General features: G+C 36.2%; 1 protein-coding gene across 1 annotated transcript in view; it reads right to left on the bottom strand.

Moving 5' to 3' along the window:
* CTNNA3 (catenin alpha 3) overlaps positions 1-21910 on the bottom strand; it is a 1724101-nt gene that overhangs the window by 851137 nt on the left and 851054 nt on the right. The window contains exon 7 of the mRNA XM_065919867.1: positions 1865-1945. Within this exon, the coding sequence (XP_065775939.1) occupies positions 1865-1945 (81 nt within the window). The remainder of the gene's footprint in view (positions 1-1864; positions 1946-21910) is intronic.

Consider the following 21910-nt stretch of genomic DNA (forward strand, 5'->3'; position numbering starts at 1 on the left):
TACCAGTATATGGGAGACTGCAAGTGAAAATGCTATAGAAATGGACCCCCTGACATCCCTACCCAGCCAACCCACGGAATCGTGAAACAATAAAGTGGTTGCTATTATTCTTGGTGCTGTGTTAAACAGCAATATTTAACCAAAAAAAAATTAGATGTGGACCTGTGAAACCACAGGAAATTTTCATAACTCTGGAACACAGCAGTCCTCTATAAGCCTTCTATTACATTTTCTTACTATGAAGTAAGATAATAACCCCCATGCTCTTTCCCTATCTCACTGATGATGTGCAGTTGAAATCAAAGTATGATTATGAGATACAATATAAGATTCCTGGTTAAATCTGAATTTCAGATAAACACAGCTTTTTAAAAATATATATATAATTATGTTCCCATGCAATATTTGTTTGCTGTAAATCTGAAATTCAAATCTAACTGGGCATCCTGTACTTTGATTTGCTAAATCTGGTAATCCTACACACAAAGGATTGCTTTATCTTAACTTTCTTTCTTTTTTTTTTAATGAAAAATAATGATTCCAAAAGCTTTGGAGGTATAAATGTACATCAATTCTTTGTGTATAACATTGTTGAACGCAGTTAGAGATTCCGGAATGAAAGACACAGTTGTTAATAGCTCATAGTAACAACTTTTTCAAGTTCTGGGAAGAGCAGATGGGGTAGACTCCTGAACATAGAGAATGAAAATTACACAACTACCCAGGAGGATAGTCCTGAGGGTGAGAATTCCTGAGTTGGGTGTAGGTTATGGCTGGGTATTGATTGGTTCAGTGCTCCTTCCTCAGGCAGATCACCTCACCATAATAGCCTGCTTTCCCATTTGCATCTTAAGACAGGCTGTGCTAAGTTCCTTTCAGCTATTACATTCCAAGATTTTAAGTGCTGATAGTAGAACTAGGATTTGCATTCAGGTCAAAAAGTTGAGAAACTGGAATTTCCCCAGCCTTCAAAATTGTGCTTTTACACAGCAATTATTACCTGGCTGAGGATCCCTATTTATTCTATTTCCAAATCTACTTCTGAATTAAAAGATTGTTCAGGCTATTTTACTAAATTTTCCCACTAAACCACAATAATATATTGCATTAAAAGCTTACGGGTGAAAAGTTTTTGCCCTTCTTTTGTAAGTTATTGGTGACCAAGTTAAAGCTGTATGTGCAAAAGAACTCCAGCTATTAAATAGTGGAAAGGAACAGAGAGCAAAAGTCTTTAAAAATAGCTAAGTCTTCATATTTCTGGAGGAAAAAAATATATAACTTGTGGCATAATACTAGACTTCTGTTATACTTAATAAATCCTTTCTAATCCTATGTTCCTGATAACCTAAGGTTAAAAGGAGCTTTAACTTAAACAGGAACTAATTTCTGAAGCATCCTGAAGAGTTAGAAGGGGAAATCAGTAGGGTCTCCAAATGACTAACTGTTTCCTTTAAGCATTTGGATAATAAAAAAAAAATAAAATATTAGATTTTTAATCTAATATAATCAATTTACCAACAGTCTCTAAAAATTTACTATGTACCAGGCACTTGGAGGCATTTCATTTCAACCTCAAAGCCCTATCATGTATTATTAATTCCATTTTCTGGGTCTGGAGAGGCTTAGAAAGGTGAAATCTGTTCCTGAGATCTCATAACTGATGATAGCAGGGCCAGCATTTGAATGTAACCCTGCCTGATATTGTCACTTTCTTCTACTTTATGTTTGCCACAAAAATGGGTGAGTTATGTAAATGTGGAAAGTATATATTCACTGTTCTTGCTCTGTGTTCTAAATTAATTTAAAAAGAAAAAAAATGTTATTTCTACTTGGTGTTTGTCTCCACATCTTTCTTTTCACTCACCTGTCTGCGAAGGTCTCTTGTCTTCTTACACATATTTTCTATTGCAATATTCAGGGTATTACTCCTTTCCTTTTTTCCAGTCTGCAAGGGAGGGGAAAAAAAAAAAAAAGGCATAAGCAATGGTATTGAATTACTCTTTATCACTTAGCAATCTGCTTTCTAAATTTCCTGAAAATAACAGCTTGAACATTCAAGAATAGGTCTCAAAACTGCTATGATACTGCATATGATTCATGAGTACTTCACTTAAGAGTAAGTTTGAATGATGGTTAAAGTTCACATTATTTTCTTCTTTAAGCTTCTGTAATATTTTTGATATAGGGTCAGACTGCATTCAAAGTGGCAGTAGGCAGAGCATTATCTCCAAGAAACCCTGATCTTCATTCTTAACAAGTCAACTCTAACAGCAAAGCATGCAATTAGCTTAAAAGCATTAGATGCCCAATTTGTCAACTTCTGTGGGAGTTTCTGAAGTCATTTTCGTGGTGTATTGTGTAAGTTATGCAGAGCCATATTGGAGTTTTGCTAAACACTAAATAAAATATGCAGTGCAAATTCATACAATTTGCAAAAGTTGACCACAAATTTAGCTGACAATATTCCAAGAACAAATTGTTTCAAGTAAAAACTGGACGCTGTTTTTGGCTCTTTGGGATAATTTGTGCAACACCTTCTTGTCCTTTAAGCCGAACAGTTCTATTATATCCTTAACCTAAATCTTTAGGCTATTAAGCACATAGAGAGTCACCTTGGTTGGTATTTCTACATATTACTTTTGTGGGAGACAACTGAATTGAATCTAATCATACTTTTCTAGTGATATCTTATATAAAAGAGATTGAAAAAAATCATTATGTGGTTCACCTCTAGGAATATTGCTACTATTTAAAATTACAAACTGAAAGGGCTCTTGACAGGAGACCTTGAAAATCAGGAAAGCAAGTTTAAGCAGCTGATAACTGAAGAGGTTTACATCACGGACAGTATGAAAGGGCATTGAGAGGAAGAATAGAACATTAGGCAATATGCCATACGCTGCTCCCAATGACTAAACTCATATATGAATCCATATCTCCAAGTGGAAAGACTCCTTTAAAAGAAGTTCAAGACCATTTATACTCTACCCAAATCTGTGATTTTAGTCAAATCTTCTGCCACATCGTTTTAAGTCCTATTCTTTACAGGAACAATATTTCTATACATTTCTCGCTCTTCTCCCAAGTTCTTACATATATCTTTGATTGTAGCAAGTGTCTCCCTAAATCATTTTCTATTAAAATCTTACCTGTTTCTTAATGGTTTCCACTCAGAGTTACCGCCCCCCCCCCAATACCTGTGCTCAAAAGTAAGCCCTCACCTCTCCTTGTTCTGATAAAATGATCTAATAGCATTTAAAAATTTTCCCAAAATGCTCATTTTGTTTCTATACAGGTTAATCACCTTTACAGTGATGTTAGAATCTTGACGTTGGCAAGTATATCTTTTTTTTTAATTCCTGAAAGTAACTTGTGTAGAATTTATTAAATAGTATTGACTAGTTTATAAATAAACAACTTGATTCAAAACACAATATAGTTATATTAAGAACCTACTACAAGAGATTTTAGCAGCTGCTTATCAAGACACAGCTAAAATCCTGTTAGCCGAGGTTGCTGGTACCCATGTAAACCTCAGTTAGATCTAGTTTTGCTCAGAAGTAACATTACTGATATTTATGATTCAAAAGCACCACCATTTGAGCCCATTCAGTACACAGAAAGTTATGGGGCATCCACAGACCAGTCTACTAAATTCCAGTAACAATGCCCAGGTACTGTGACAGCCAACAATTGACCACACACATCTCCAGATACCTCGTGGGGGAAGCACAGTAGAGGGTCACTAAGTCCTTGACCACATTTTCCTCTTGAGAGTGAGTATGCGGTGGATGCATGGTGGAGACTGTCTCCAATAAGTGAAGTGGGGAAAGGAGAAGGGAGAAGCATGAGAGAGAAATAAAATTCTAAATGTCACAGCAATAAGACCACGGTGGCAATTACTTGGATTGCCACCAGTATAGTAGGCTATAAGACAGTTTCAATTTTACCTAAAGAATCTATCCCTTATCCTCTAGTTTAATGCAATGTTAGCTCTTGATTGTCTCTTTCCACTTCACAAAAGCAGAGATCGTCAATCAGAGGAAGGAATAGGACAGACCGAGAGACACCTCCCACCCCCAACACACCCAGGCATCAGGAATAACACGAAAGATTTCTGTGGTGTTGGTCATAAAAGCTCACTAGTTTCTGTGATATGATTCATCAGAACAACTAAAAGATGTCAACTTCCTCAGAGTTAACAGCAACGACACAGAAAACTTTAATAAAGGATGACAGTGGGTGACAGCAGAAAGAGATTAAATAAGGACTGTAAAGATGATTTCCTAATTTCTCCTCAGAGTTTCACCTTAGTTTAAAAGGTTTAATTGGGTCAAAGACATTTTGTTCTCCAGATAATAAAAAACAGTCACTATAATTTCAAGAAATATAAAGCTTTCCTTTCTCTCATCCCTGTGTTTCCATCCCCCTCCCCCACATTTCTTCTCTTTCACCCCCAGCTTTTTATTGGGTCCTTGCTCTGTTTATACAGATTTATTTGGCTCAGTCAAGCCATTTTATGCCTCTTTAATCCTTTTGCATGGCGTAAAAATAAATAAAGCAAGAAAAAATAGCCCCATCCTACTTAAAAGCCCTCATTCCTTCTGTTTTCAAAGCCTCAACAAATCATCAAGCAATGAGCTGGGACTGAAGGTGAATTGTATGTGCTGAGGTAAGGGACCGAAAGAGCAGGATATTAAAACATAATCACAGCTAACAGTCAAGAGCCTGCCTATATTCCCAATGCTCAGAAGAGAAGATGCCCCTCAAAGGAAGCTTTAACAGAACATTTAGGGTCAGCACAGTCCTACTAATGGAAAAATGTACCACTTACAGTAAAGGGCGAGGAGAAAAATTCAGAAAACACAGCAGAGATCAGCACTATACAGGGAAAACAATCATATTTTTCATCAGTAAACACACTGCCAGCAAAGACTATCTCAAAAAGAAAAGCTTTGAGTACAGACTTCATTCAATGAAACTCCATTATCTTATTATTGAATATACTAATTTTATTATGAATATTATAACTTTGTGAATGCTATAATATGAATATTCATAATATAATGAATATTTTGACTGAGCCAAATAAATCTGGATAAACAGAGCAAGGACCCAATAAAAAGTCAGGGTGAAAGAGAAGAAAGGTAGGGGAGGTTGATGGAAACACAGGAAAGAGAAAAGGGAAACCTGTCCCAATGTGATCTAGGCTTATAAATCTTAACTATGAGTCTTCCTGTGAATTCCACTTAACCATTGCTCCCACACAACTACCACAGTCAATTACTCTGTCTCATGTGGTTCCCTAAAGCTACCTACATATTTGGAAAACATCACTACATAAATAAACTCTCCTTGAATTATTTGAGTTTGAGTGTTCCATCTGTATCCTATTTGGGACCCTGGCTAGGGAGAACTTTCTAACAGTGGATTGTTCAATACAATAGCTAACAGTCATATGTGGCTATTCAAATTAAATAGTATTACAAATTCAATCCCTCAGTTTATTTAAAATGAACAATAGCCACATGTGTCTAGTGGCTTCTTTACTGTATAGCACAGATACACATCTCTTATTTCAGAAAACTGTATTCAACAGCACTGTTCCAAAATATACCTTTGTTTATTCAAATGTATAATGAATTCCTACTTTTTCACAAGTCACCTTTTATTTGAGAATAAAATAATGAACAAGAAATAAACAAACAAAAAAACCAAACTCTCAAGGTGTTTATCAAAGAAACTAGAGATCTAATTCTGTCCTCTTCTTTGTTCCAAAAATGTTCCCTCTACTCCCATTTCTCATGGAATTAAGAATAAATTTTGATCACAGTGTTCAAAGTCCCACAGGATCTACTCCCATATTTACTCACCAAACATTAATGAGATATGTTAATGAATCTTTTATTTTCTAGGCAATACACAATCACAGCTTGGGAGCTCAGAGTAGGTGAGTTACAGATAGAACCTTATTTCAAACATATCAGTCTGGCTGGAGTTTGAAGAATGTACTGATATTTGAGGAGATTAAGAATAGAGACACACCAAAGAATTAGATGGTTGCAGCAACAGTCCACAGGAGAGAAGAAAAGTGTGAAAATTAAAGCAGCGGCTGTCATGAAACTGAGCAGGACCCTGTGGGGTACTGGACATGGAAGTCTTCCATGTCCCTCATTTCTTATTTGTAGGGAACAGACTCACACTTCCATGAGTTCAAAAAGGTAAATTCAGACAGATGTTAATCAGGGAAGGGAGGAGATGCGTAGACAAGGGAGGAGCAGACAAGAAACAGTCAGTTCAGTTCAATCACTCAGCCTAGTCCGACTCTTTTGACCCCATGGATTATAGCATGCCAGGTTTCCCTATCCATCACCAACTCCCAGAGCTTGCTCAAACTCATGTTCATCGAGTCAGTGATGCAATCCAACCATCTCATCCTCTGTCACCCCCTTCTTCTCCTGCCTTCAATCTTCCCAGCATCAGGGTCTTTTACAATGAGTCAGTTCTTCACATCAGGTGGCCAAAGTATTGGAGATTCAGCTTCAGCATCAGTCCTTCCAATGAATATTCAAAACTGATTTCCTTTAGGATGCACTGGTTGGATCTCCTTGCAGTGCAAGGGACTCTCAAACTTCTTCTCCAACACCACACTTCAAAAGCATCAATTCTTCAGTGCTCAGCTTTCTTTATAGTCCAATTCTCACATTCATATATGACTACTGGAAAAACCATAGCTTTGACTACATGAACCTTTGTCATCAAGTAATGTCTCTGCTTTTTAATATGCTGTCTAGGTTTATCATAGCTTTTCTTCCAAGGAGCAAGTGTCTTTTAATTTCATGGCTTATTTCACCATCTGCAGTGATTTTAGAACCCAAGAAAATAAAGGCTGTCACTGTTTCCATTATTTCCCCATCTATTTGCCATGAAGTGATGGGACTGGGTGCCATGATCTTAGTTTTCTGAATGTTGAGTTTTAAGCCAGCTTTTTTACTCTCCACTTTCACTTTCATCAAGAGGCTGTTTAGTTCCTCTTCACCTTCTGCCATAAGGGTGTGTCATATGCATATCTGAGGTTATTGATATTTCTTCCAGCAATCTTGATTTCACCTTGTGCTTTCATCCAGCCTTGCATTTCTCATGATGTACTCTGCATATAAGTTAAATAAGCAGGGTGACAATATACATCCTTGATGTACTCTTTTCCAATTTGGAACCAGTCTGCTTTTCCATGTTTGGTTCTAACTGTTACTTCTTGACCTTCATACATATTTCTCAGGAGGCAGGTCAGGTGGTCTGGGAGTCCCATCTGTTGAACAATTTTCCAGTTTGTTGTGATGTACAGTCAGAAGCTTTGGCATAATCAATAAAACAGAAGTAGATGCTTTTCTCAAATTCTCTTGCTTTTTGTATGATCCAATAGATATTGGAAATTTGATCTCTGGTTCCTCTACCTTTTCTAAATCCAGCTTGAACATCTGGAAGTTCACATTTCATGTACTGTTGAAGCCTGGCTTGAAGAATTTTGAGCATTACTTGCTAGCCTGTGAGATGAATGCAATTTTGTGGTAGTTTGAACAATCTTTGGCATTGTCTTTCTTTGAGATTGAAATGAAAGCTGACCTTTTCCAGTCCTGTGGCCGCTGCTGAGTTTTCCAAATGTGTTGGCATAAAGAGTGCAGCACTTTTACAGCATCATCTTTTAGGATTTGAAATAGCTCAACTGGAATTCCATCACCTCCACTAGCTTTGTTCATAGTGATGCTTCCTAAGGCCCACTTGACTTCGCATTCCAGGATGTCTGGCTTTAGGTGAGTGATCACACCATCGTGGTCATGATTATCTAGGACATGAAGATATTTTTGTAAAGTTCTTCTGTATATTCTTGTCACCTCTTCTAAATATCTTCTGCTTCTGTTAGGCCCATACCATTTCTGTCCTTTATTGTGCTCATCTTTGCATGAAATGTTCCCTTGGTATCTCTAATTCTCTTGAAGATCTCTCTAGTCTTCCCCACAAGAAACAATAGTGCAACCCTGGGGCAGGGTACTGGTTCCTCCTCAAGGGATCAACATAATAGTATCTTTCAGGTGTGCAGAACTAAAACCCCCACCAAAGGAAAGATGTTCCAAGAGAATATCACAGTTTGATAAGCTTGAGAAACTCATCAGGAGACCACCTGAGGCCAGGTTAAAGGAGTGAAGGCCCTGCCCACACTGACCCTCATCAGCAACTCTACCCTTGAACTATAGCTCTAAAAGAAAGAAAAGAAAGAAAAGTGAAGATGCTCAGTCATGCCTGACTCTTTGCAACCCTGTGGACTGTAGCATACCAGGCTCCTCCATCCATGGGATTCTCCAGGCAAGAATACTGGAGTGGGTTGCCATTTAAACACTTCACCAAATCCTTTGAGGTTGGGGCACAGTTTTGAGAGGCATGATCCTCCTGTGTTCCCGTCTGCCTGGCAAAGCAATAAAGATATTCTTTTCTGTGTTACTGAAAACTCTGCTTCCAAGATTCAGTTTAGCACCAGTGCTCAAAGGCTGAGTTTTCAGTGCTAGTCAGGAAGAAGAAAATAGCCTTAAGGACTCTGAATGAGTAACTTGGGTAGGATGATGCTGGCAGATGCTGGAGGGTGAAGAAAAGAAAACAGTATCTCTCACTATACTGTACAGTCCTTGAGGGAGAGAAACTCTGTACATGTAATTGTCCCTCATATTACCTAGCACAGTGCTTTGCACATAGTAAGATCTCAGAGGTTATTTTTTTAATAAATAGAGGAAAGACGGAATGATCCTTGGCAAATCCCATAATATTTCTAGACCTTAATTTCCACACCCATAAAATGAAGATTTACCCCAAATTGTTCCCATATTTCCAACTTTAAAATTCCATAAAAGGGCAATGTTATCTTTAAAAATTATAGAATATGCTACTGTTTTGTACAATTTCTTGCATAGACAGTTGTTTAAAATGTGTTGGAAAAATGTTTACATAGTATAAATCTGCAGTGGTACAAATAAAAGAAGACATTTGAAATAGAAAGGCCATGATGCTGACCTCACAAATACTAGGAAGTCTCAAATAATAAGGGATGAGGTTAAATGCAAATGAAAAGTTATCTAATTCATAGTCAAAAGAAATTTTTTTGTGTGTGCAGACAGCAAACCTATACAGAGTTTAAAAACCAAGAAAAATTTGTTGCTATTATTTTGTTATATTTTCTATTTGCTTTTTAAATGTATCCCATTTTATTCAACCTTTTTAAATGACACATTTCCTTTTAAATAGGAAATCTTTATTTCATGGTAAAGATAAATTTTGATAATCTTAAATTAGTTCCTTTCTACAGAAATAGCTTTAAAATATTTTAAGCTTAACACATAGCAGAGGCACAGATTCTAGTTCACATTTTGGGGGCATGAAAGATATACAAGTAGACAAACATAAAAACTGAATTATCTTCTAGATTGCCAGTGTACTGAATGGCATGGCAGAAAAACATCCTAAAATGGTATACTAAAAAATCTTTCTGAAGCAAGGTTTGTGCTTTGAAAATGAAATTAGAACAAACAAAAAAATTAACTCTCAGACTTGAATTGAGGTTTTTAAAAATAACTTTATAAGAACAGAATGACTTAGCTATCAACGGAAACAGTTTGAAGATTGCAAGTGTCTTGAACTTTCATATTGTTTGGGAAAGTAGGATGCCACCCCAGGTAGCTGCCTGCTGGGGTGGAACTGGGAGGCAGTGAGGGGGAACCAACTATGACAAATATCTGCCACAGCTAAGGATTTTACACGCGTCTTCTCAGATGCCATTCACAGTAATTCTTCACACATTTGCACATGAAGCTCAGGAAGTTTAAATACTTACCCCACCAGGAGGAAACATAGTACATGTTAGGATCAAATTGACCTGAGTCTAATCTCATACTTTATCTACCACACTTGAACGAGCAGTAACTTAAACCCAAATTAATATTTTATGTATATTTATATCTAAAAAATAATGGGCGAAGTAGTGTAGAAGTTTATGGAGTTGGTTAAAATTGTTTGAATCTGTGTACCATCACTTGATGGCTGTGTCCTTGGACAATTTAATCTCTCAAAGTTTTAGTTTTCTTACCAATTAAAGATAATACAGAATATTTTTTCATAGATAAATTAAGATAATATAGCAATTATATCATAGGGTTATTGTAAGGAATAAAGAGATGAAGGCTGTACAAGTTATGGCAAGTAGTAAGGGCTCAAGGCATGTTAGCAGTTATTACTGTATTTATCAAGAATGTCATCATTGTTAAAATACTTGCATTTCCTAACACTAAACCTTTATCTTGGAATACCCTAGTCAGTTTTCACTCAACAGGAAAAGTTTTAATTCATAACTCAAACTAAGTCTAAGCATCTCAATCATCTCCTCTGATTGTCCTCAATCAAAACCATGCAATTAAAAAATAAGACATAAAAATCAAAACAAAACCCCTCTCATCTATATTTCCATTAGGATCTGTGAAACTTTTTGTCATCTTTTATTAATGCTCTAACTCAACTTTTAAATTGCCAAGTCTGTAATTTTAGTACCAGCTTCAGTGTTTGGCACTCAGTTAATAACTGTGTGTGAAACAGATGGAAAAACAGTTAACCACACTTTTATTAATAGTAAATAATTAAATATTAAATAAATAGTAAATAATTAAATTTATTAATAAAAATTATTTTTAAAAAACTAACAATCATCATGTTAGCTGTCAAATATTTTATTCAGTGCTTTTATTCAAAGACTATTATCATTATTCCTTACAAGAAGGTACAACATAAGCTTGGTATGGGGATGAAACTAATACAAGGATCAGAAAATGAGAGTTTTGATATAAGCAGTATGGGTGTCCTTAACTAAGTTGAATCACCTCTCTTGTCCTTATTCTATGAATCTGTGAAAGGAGGCCATTGCACTAAATGACCTCTAGAGTCCCTCCCAGCTCTTGGAACAGGTGGTGCTCGAGTTTCTGTTGAAATATAGTCAAGTAAATGACTAGTCAAGCACTGAGAATGTAGCCTGGTTGAGTGTGTTCTCAGCCCAGAGATGCCTATGTCAGATCCCAAGAATTCAACAGATATGCCCCAAGCATGAAAGAAATATCAGTGGGTTTGCACTATAATAGCATGCAAATTATTTACTGGTGATGTTTCTCACCTCCACTGAATCTCAGAGATAGATATAAACTGTGGTCTTATCCTTTAATGATGTTGCCACGCAATTCAGTTATACACATGTGCAAATGCAGATGCAAAGATCCAATCCAGTGACCAACAGGTAACTTTGAAAGTGACTGGAAGAGTCAAGAGTAACCTGACATTTTTATTTTCTAAAATCACTCAGTCTTTCACTCACCATTCTCCCTTCAAGAATTTTATGATAACTTTGTCTCAATCCCTGCCTCCCATTTTTCCTCTTTTGCTGCTAGAGTTTCTTGTCCTTTACTCAAGCACAGCAAACTCTTGAACTGACACTGTTCTAAATAAGAAGAAATTGAAAAGATGGAGTTTATTAATTTCAGTGATTCAGCATTAACCTAAACTTGCTGTGACCCCTGCTTTAATGGATTTCAGATCTTTCCAGCTCCTAGGTCAGTGACTATTCCTATAAATTATGCTGTGGTTACTATTAGATAAAAGGAGTATGTTCAAAATTGAAGGTTTTTCTTAGGTTTAGAGTGGAATCCAAGAATATTGTGCATAGTAATGGGCCCTAATGTGTGTCTCAGGCTCATATAGTAAAAGTACAAGATACAGATAATCAAGGTATTTAACCATAAGAACTGTCTATACCGAGAGTATTTTCATCTTTCATGTTAAAGATTCTGTCACTTATTTTATTTAAAAAATGGCTTTATTTAATGCTAACATAACATTTTTATTTGACATAGCAAAATAATAGAAAACCTTCTGTCAGTCTCAGAGATTGTGTGTCTGTGTGTGTTTGTGCATGCACGTGCATGTGTTTTGTTTCTGTTTAAATAAATATAGAGCTTTGGGAATAACTGGTTTAAAACAATGAAATAAGAAATGTGCCTAATCTCACAATCAAAATTAAGTTAGTTAACTGTGCTATTGACATACAAACAGATTAAAATAATTTCTTTGTCTTTGAAATTCAACTTATTTTCTCAGTTTGTTCAGGACATTTTATATCAACTTCATTACATTTAAAACACCATTTATGTAAAGCTGCTATTAAAAGTTGGTATAATGGTGGAATCAGATATTCTTTTTTTTTTTTAAGTGGAGTGCATTTTATTACACCTGCGGACCCAAGGCAGAGTCTCCTCTTAGCCAAGGACCCCAACCAGTTTCTGTGAAAATCTTATATACCCTAAGTGTACGTGCCCAAACCCACCTCCCCAAATTCCCTGAAACTAGTCTGAACAAAGGAAAAGAAAGATACAATCAAAGTTAACCTGTGATTCATATGCCTTAATCCTAGGTAGTTAACAGTAGACAATTATCAATAGGCCTGTGGTCATACCCCAATAAGCATAATAGAATTTATGATTCTATTCAATTACAGAAATAATTAGGGTATTCTTTTAGGCAACGGAGAGTCTAGGTATGAGTCCTGGGGCTCTTCCATCTGGGGGTCTGGTTTTCCAGTTGGTATATCGTTTCCATAGAAACTGGGCATATAGCTCAAAGTCCACAGTCTGGCCTAAGATGGAGTCCTGCTTTCAAGATGGAGTCTGTTCTGTTTCCTCCTTCAATGGTATAGAATCTTACATAATTCCTGAGGCAATGCCTAGAAGGAGCAGGTTTGTAGGTGATTATTTTTAGTTCGAGTGTATCTATCCCTGCAATGGTTGAGTGAATGCAATAAATAATGGTAATAGATATATTCAATACTCTGACCTTATTTACATATGGGTAAGAGTACTTCTTATGTTTATTTTTTAAATTAATGTATTTAATTGGAGGCTAATTACTTTACAATATTGTAGTGGCTTTTGCGATACATTGACACGAATCAGCCATGGGTGTACATCCTGAATCTCCCTCTGACCTCCCCCTCCCCATCCCATCCCTCTGGGTCATCCCAGTGCACCAGCCCTGAGCACCCTGTCTCATGCATCAAACCTGGGCTGGCAATCTATCTCACATATGATAATAAACATACTTCCATGCTATTCTCTCAAATCAGTCCACCCTCGCCTTCTCCCAGAGTCCAAAAGTCTGTTCTTTACATCTGTATCTCTTTTGCTATCTCGCATAAAGGATCATTATTACCATCTTTCTAAATTACATATATATATATACATATATATATATATATATATATATATATAAACTGTATTGATGTTTTTATTTCTTACTTCACTCTGTATAATAGGCTCCAGTTTCATCCACCTCATTAGAACTGATTCAAATGAATTCTTTTTAATAGCTGAGTAATATTCCATTGTGTATATGTACCACAATTTGCTTATCCATTCGTCTGCCGATGGACATTTAGGTTGCCTCCATGTCCTGGCTATTGTAAACAGTGCTGCAGTGAACATTGGGGTACACGTCTCTTTCAATTCTGGTGTGTATATGCAGCAGTGAGATTGCTGAGTTATATGGAGGTTCTATTTCTGGTTTTTTAAGGAATCTCCACACTGTTCTCCATAGTGGCTGTACCAGTTTGCATTCCCACCAACAGTGTAAGAGGGCTTCCTTTTCAGTCTCTCCAGCATTTATTATTTGTAGACTTTTTGATAGCAGCCATTCTGACTGGCGTGAGATGGTACCTCATTGTGGTTTTGATTTGCATTTCTCTGATAATGAGTGATGTTGAGCATCTTTTCATGTGTTTGTTAGTCATCTGTATGTCTTCTTTGGAGAAATGTCTGTTTAGTTCTTTGGCCCATTTTTTGATTGGGTCGTTTATTTTTCTGGAATTGAGCTTCAGGAGTTGCTTGTATATTTTTGAGATTAAATCTTCAGTTCAGTTGCTTTTGTTTGCTATTATTTTCTCCTATTCTGATGACTGTCTTTTCACCTTGCTTATAGTTTCCTTCATTGTACAAAAGCTTTAAGTTTAATTAGGTCCCATTTGCTTATTTTTGCTTTCATTTCCATTACTCTGGGAGGTGGGTCATAGAGGATCCTGCTGTGATTTATGTCAGAGACTGTTTTGCCTAGGAGTTTTATAGGTTCTGGTCTTACATTTAGATCTTTAATCCATTTTGAGTTTATTTTTGTGAATAGTGTTAGAAAGTGTTCTAGTTTTCATTCTTTTACAAGTGATTGACCAGTTTTCCCAGCACCACTTGTTAAAGAGTTTATCTTTTCTCCATTGTATATTCTTGCCTCCTTTGTCAGAGATAAGGTGTCCATAGGTGCATGGATTTATCTCTGGGCTTTCTATTCTGTTCCATTGATCTATATTTCTGTCTTTGTGCCAGCACCATACTGTCTTGATGACTGTGAATTTGTAGTAAAGCCTGAAGTCAGGCAGATTGATTCCTCAAATTCCATTCTTAAGATTGCTTTGGCTATTTGAGGTTTTTTGTATTTCCATACAAAGTGTGAAATTATTTGTTCTAGATCTCTGAAAAATACTGTTGGTAGCTTGATAGGGATTGCATTGAATCTATAGATTGGTTTGGGTAGTATACTCATTTTCACTATATTGAGTCTTCTGATTCATGAACATAGTATATTTCTCCATCTATTTGTGTCCTCTTTGATTTCTTTCATCAGTGTTTTATAGTTTTCTATATATAGGTCTTTTGTTTCTTTAGGTAGATGTATTCCTAAGTATTTTATTCTTTTTGTTGCAGTGGTGAATGTAATTGTTTCCTTAATTTCTCTTTCTGTTTTCTCATTGTTAGCATATAGGAGTGCAAGGGATTTCTGTATGTTAATTTTTTATCCTGCAACTTTACTATATTCATTAATTAGCACTAGTAATTTTCTGGTGGAGTCTTTAGGGTTTTCTATGTAGAGGATCATGTCATCTGCAAACAGTGAGAGTTTTACTTCTTTTCCAATCTGGATTCCTTTATTTCTTTGTCTTCTTTGATTGCTGTGGCTAAAACTTCCAAAACTATGTTGAATAGTAGTGGTGAGTGTGGGCACCCTTGTCTTGTTCCTGACTTTAGAGGAAATGCTTTCAATTTTTCAACATTGAGGACAATATTTGCTGTGGGTTTATCATATATGGCTTTTATTATGTTGCAGTATATTTCGTCTATGCCTGTTTTCTGGAGGGTTTTTATTATAAATGGATGGTGAATTTTGTCAAAGGCTTTCTTTGCATCTATTGAGATAATCAGATTGTTTTTATCTTTTAATTCGTTAATGTGGTGTATCACATCGATTAGTTTGCAAATGTTGAAGAATCAAATATTCTTTAAATCTTAGTTCCAAGATACAAACAAAGTGACCACATACCTATGTAAGGTCATAGCTATGACCACATAGCTATGTAAAAGATTTAATATCATCATCTATAGAATAAGGATGACAATACATGCTTTAGAGATTGTTAAGGATTAAATGAGATGATACACATAAAACATGTAGGATAGAAACTGTTTTATTTTTTTTATACCAATGGGAAACTGTTTTATATCTTACATTTAATAAAGTATATTTATTATTGGCAATAAAAATAACCATTAGATCACTGAGGGTGAGAGCATAAACTTTTTTATTTACTACTATATTTCTAGTGCTTCTAGTGCTTGGCCATAACAGATACTCAGTATTTACTGATTTGAATAAATTAAAAAAAAATCATTGAATTGATGAATAACTTAACACATAAAACATGAGAAACATGATAAAGGTCTGAGGAAGATTTTCCTATTTTCATCAAGAGGATTGTAAAGATCTTGTTACATGGGACACGGACCCCTTGAAAATAACATTTGATTGGCCAAAAAGTTCATTCAAGTTTTTCCAAATGCTCTTACAGAAAAGCCCAAGCAAACCTTTTGGCCAATCCAATATAATCTTTAGTCAATATAGACAAATACAGATATCTAGGCCAAAGTTTACAAATCTTCTAATTTCAGTTAATGGTTATAATATGTTTTATTTTCTTTACTGACATTTCAGTTTCCAGAATCCCTTTATTGAGTCATTGTCAGAGGAGGCTAGCTTATTTCAGAAAGACATCTGACTTATTCTAGAAATCCTTTTGACTTTGTGATACGTGACCCAGCCTCAGCCGTTGCTATCCATAAAGAAAACAACCATGATCTTAAAATAGGAGTGGCTATAAGAAAGTAGGAGAAGCAGTATTTTGTGTTGTCAATTATACCTTGAGTTCTTATGGCAAGGACTTTTTTTTTTATGGTATTCAAAAACAATACCAGAGTATAATAAGAAATGATATGTCATTACACACACAGACCAAATAAATTATTTTCCATCCTTTGAATAGAATCACTGTTCTCTAGCAATTTTTCTATTTCTACAATGCTTTGGGAGGTAGAGTATTAGAACTATACTGATCTCATTAAAATTTTATCATGTCATTGCTCCAGTTTCTTAAGTCTTATTCCCACTTCTTTTGTTTCCTAGGTCAGGTTTTTATGGTTTAATAATGCTCAATATATCAAACTTTGGCCAACTGTAAGCTTTACAGAGTTTGAATTATAGTCTAAGTTTTTCCACTGTACATACATGCAAAATCCAGACCATCTAGATTTCAACCATACTGATTATTGTTTTAACTTTCACCATCAATTGCAATCTGTGTCTTGCAGACATGTTTATTTTTAACACTGTAAGAATTAGATTTATTTTTTATGGGTTAAAATAATTCCTATCATTGTTGTCTTCAATTAGCACTTTCAGGGTTCATAATTCAAAGAATTTCTGACTCTGAAGCATGGAGGAAAGTTAAAGAAAGTTTCCACTTTGAAGAAACTTGGTATGTAAAATTATTTTTCTTCAAAATTAATTTTGGCAGGTAATAATTTTCCTTTCAATTAAATTTTCATTATAAATAAAAGATAATAGGCATATTCTCTTTCATAGCAAGTCCACTTAGTCTATTGAAAATATTACTTATGAAACTTGACTTGTGCATACATCTTTAACAGGAAAAAGTCTCATAAACAAGATCTAATTTATGTGCCATCAGAATAAATACTGAGCTATGTGGAGTAATTTGAAAGGCACTAATATGTCTTGCTTGAAAATATTCTGTCTTTCCCATGCCCCCATTCCCAGACCTTACACAGTATATGAAATTTTCCCATTCCTTTATATTACATTTAAAATATAAAGAAGGCATTTCATACTGATATGTCAAACCAAGATAATGATTTTAAAAAGAAACAATCTCACATATATAATGAAGGTATAAAAGTTGAGATGTGTAGAGACTGCAGAATATTTTTAGGAGAGAATTTATATGGACAAAGCTAATCTATATTCCCAAGCTCCCCCTATTATCCTCGTTCACACAAGTCTAAAAGGACTGTTTAGAAAGCATGATATGAGTCTCTGGCAGCTGAGATTCAATGGGCAAGCATAAATTCTCTCCTGAAAAATCTACCTGCTAAGAGGTGGCTGGCTGTTTCCTGATGTTTGACAGAAGAGAATACTGAATTCTAATATTTGAACATTGTCGGTGATCCAGATATAAACGTCTTACAAAGGAAAAAAGGTCTGGGGTCATCTTGGTTTTTGTTTAAGATCATTTCCTCCACTGGTAAATAGAGCTAAGTTGAGAGGAGTTATATAAACTGCTAGATTTGAGAATAAGCACTCAGCTGAAGGAGAAGAATCATTCACATCAAGTGAACTGCAGGTGAGATGGGAACTTTCAAGGGACTCCTGAAATCACTGGTGCCAGATTTTTTTTTTTTTCCATTTGCCCCTCCTGAACCACTCACTACCCTTTTTCATCACACTCTCTAAACTCACAGTTCAGATTACACAAAGATGCTCCCTTGTTCCCTGCATTCAGGTAAGTTTGGCCAACAGGAGTAACAGAAAGGTGGGAGGAGAATAAGGTTGGGGTATTTATTTTCTGGTTGCTATTATGAGGGGATGCTATAAGCTGACTGTGTCCCTCTACTGAAGACACAGCTCCTATCAGGCAGCTTCTTCACACACAAGGTGAGGAAGACAGTTACAGCCCTGTCTCCAGTGAGTTCTTCTCAATCTCCCTGCCTTCTCCCCCCTCCCTAGCAGAAGGTGAATTCTCAGGGAAGAGCTGAAGAGTGCTCAGTTTAGGGAAGAAGGAATAGGAAGCCCTTCTATGACCAGGCCCAGTCCGTTGTCTAGCTTTGTCAGCTCTGTTTCTCCTAAAAGGGATAAAGGGAAAGTGAAAAGTCACAGCAACAGCACAAAAGTAGGGAGGTACTGGTGGCAAAAGATATTCTCAGTCTAATCAGCAAGATTTAAAATGAAATGAAATAGCATTTGACCTATGGCATGTGTAAGAGATACTTGTGCTCCCATCTCCTTTCAAAAATGCAACCAAGTGAGTGGTCCTTAAGTGAGTGATTCTTCTGCACACAATTAAGGCACAAAAGATTTCAAGGTCTTTCAGTAAGCTTTAATTAATGCTATCAAACAGAGCCTAGAAAACACCCACATATTTTAAAGGCAAAACTAAATACTGTATATTCAAAAACAAGACTATAAAATAACCATTTCAAACATGCTTATGAATCCAAAGCAGTCATTGCCGATATTTTACCGTCTCTTCAGGAGATGTTTACATCACTACTCATTTTAAGTTTGCAAAGCAAGACTACATAACACCTTTGCTTCATTATTTAGCCCTGAACAAAACTCAGTAAATTTAACTTAATAAATGACATCTATTTTGGTTTGGAGGGGTTCAGAGTCTTAAATGCTAGGTTTTTGTTTAATGGCCACTGCCCTCTTCCCAAGGGTCAAATTTCCCCCTCACTGAGACTGTGCAAACTGGCCTAACCAGTGGTAGAGATGGACATCTGGGGAGTCATAAACCAAGCCTCTCTCAGCTGGGGTGATTTGGACGTGATGCTATATATCAGTTCCAGAAGTCAGGGAAGACTGATAAAGCAGCGCAAAGCTCTCGATGAAGCACAGTTGAGTTGCAGGAGATTGCTGTGATGATAAGTGCCAGAACAAACCATAAATTCGGGACGCAGAATTAGAAATGGCCTGTAAACAGCAAATAATGGGTGTCTACATTGAAAGTGAAACTATCTGTTGCCTGTAATATTTCTTGCACTCTGGCTTAGGAAGCTGGGCATGTTAGAGATACGCGTGATCCTTTTCAATGTCTGCCGTTAGAAAGCCGAGGATATTAACTCCTCCTTCCATCAACCTCAGGAAACAGAATGAAATGAACTAGCTAGAAATCATGGAGTATAAAATACAGATTTAACACTGTGCAGCAAGAACATTACAGGTTAACAAAACCGAGAAACACGAATATTGCATTTAAAGAACCACCATGGCAAGCAATAAAGGAAAGAGCTCAAATAATTTACCTGGGTCTCTCTCTCTCTCTCTCTCTCTCTCTCTCTCACACACACACACACACACACACACATATGTATGTGTATGTATACATATATAAATGAAATGACTTTTCTGCACCTGATAGTAAGGAGATGCCAGTCAATTTAGTGCAAATCTTAAATCCACAACAATTTTAAAGATGCGGAAGATAGAGAATCCAGGATAACTGCAGATACATACTGTTGAAATTGGGCTATGACTTGAATGAATTTTTTAGCCACTTTATTAAATAGTGAAGAATCATATGTAATAAGCACCTTTTTCATTCAGTGGGATAATTTATAAATAGTATATTACTTGTAAGTGTGTGAGAAAATGCCTACCATTTTATAAATAAAACATCACTTTTACCCTATACTCTATAGTTTGTTCTTATGACAACAAACTAAAGCCAAGATTTATAGGTTAGTGGCAGCTAAATTCATGAAAATGTATATACTATTAGTCCTGCTAGATCAATGTAAGCATACAATCCACTTAACCAAGATTTTACCTTTTCTTATAATGACTTATGGAAGAATAAAAATTCTTTTGGGTTCTTGGTATTATAATGAAGAAGAATAGTTCCTGTACTGATACAGGCTAACATTGTGCATGAGGCAGTTAAATGTGAACATGGGGTGGGTATACCAGTGGTGCTATTCAAAGTATTTTGACAAGCAGGGGTGCCTGGCCAGGTATGGGCAGGCAACAATCAGGGGCCAGGAGCAGCATGTGGGGAACCATTGCTTCCTGGTATTAGAGCCACTACATACTTAAGACATCAGTGTTCTTGTAGGGGCAGGATGCTGAACGTTAGCTTGGCAACACTTGCTGCTGAAGAGGTAAAGGAGAAAAGATATTGACACACAGCAATTACAAGGCATACCTGCTGACTCTTTATAAGCACTGTGCCTCACTTAGGAGGCATCTCTATCAAAAAATGTTCCCTATCCCACCTCCATCTCTCTACCAGACAGAAAATTTCAAGTTAAAGAGAAAGTGAGCTAAGGCACAAGAATATTATTTCTGAATTAACAAGTAAAATCATGACCAATATTTTGCAGAGTGCATGGAAGAGAAGCAAAGGCTAAAAAGTACCAATAATATAACAACAATAATGTCAAACGTTAACAGTTAACTTGTAATTTACCAAGCACTGGATCTATAGACATTATGTTGGGTCCTCTCAATAACCCTATTAAATAATCACTGTCTGCTTTTGGCAAAAGCAAACAGGCTCAGAGGAATGCACTGTTCCTCATGAACGTGGAGCTACAATGAGATACAACCAGACTTAGGACACAGGTATGTCTGACTCCTGAGGTTTTAACTACTACATTATTTTCTCCCATACTGCTAAACACGTGGTTCTAGAAATGGACCTTAAGTTATTAGATTAGCAGATATTAACTGAAAAGAACATCTGTACAAAGAGCAATACTCTAGCAAAGAATATATTTGACAAGAGCAGTATGAGACACAAAAGAGGACCATTAGGCAATGAAAAAAGGACACAATCTCATACAGAACATAAGCTCTGAGGCAGAGAGACGTGAGCTGAACATCAAACAACCACTGAAAAGTTACATATTTTGTGATATACCATAGTGATACAATGAACATATATATATATATATTTTTTTTTTTTTTCCTTACTAAAACTTGAACCAAAGGACATCTTCATGTCCAAAACTTCTGACCATTCCACCCAGACTTGAATTTCTTCAGCACCAGCCATGAAGAGCCATGCCCTGGAAATGCAGATACACTACAGCTCCTCCTCTTCCAGTCAGTAGCTCATTAAAGCCTTCTATTTATACTGCTGGAATCCACTCACTTTTATCTTCACTACCACCATTACCATAATCCTTTAATGTCTATACTACTGTTACCATTCTCTAACTGGTCTACCTATAACTTTCACCCTCCCAGTCTCTTAACCAATGCATTCTCAAATTTGAAATCAGTGTGATCTTGAAAGAAATCAACAATTAGAAATTCCCTTCATGTCACATCCCCTACTTTAAAATCCATCAATGGTTTCTCTTTAAAAGATGTCAGACAGGGACCCAAACCTCTACATCCTAAAGCTCCTCAAGTTTTCTATGTTAAAGTCAGTTGACCTCTGCCTAACCATCTCTCCAGCTTGGTCTCAGGTCACCTCTTTACATTTATGTTCCAATCATTATAGCTTTCCAGATATTTAAACATGTCATTTCCTGCCTCTCCACAGGGCTCAGTCCTTGCTGTTTTCTCAACTCAAAATTCTCTTTCCATACCCACTTACTGTATTCAGATCCTGGGTATTTCCTACTCATCCTTGAGATCTCAGTTACAATGCTGCCTCAGCCAGAAAGCCTTCCCAGACTCACAACACTCAGAGATACTTGTTACAACTTATAATTAT

This window comes from Muntiacus reevesi, chromosome 2 (assembly GCF_963930625.1).
Source record: "Muntiacus reevesi chromosome 2, mMunRee1.1, whole genome shotgun sequence".
Classification (NCBI taxonomy): Eukaryota; Metazoa; Chordata; class Mammalia; order Artiodactyla; family Cervidae; genus Muntiacus; species Muntiacus reevesi.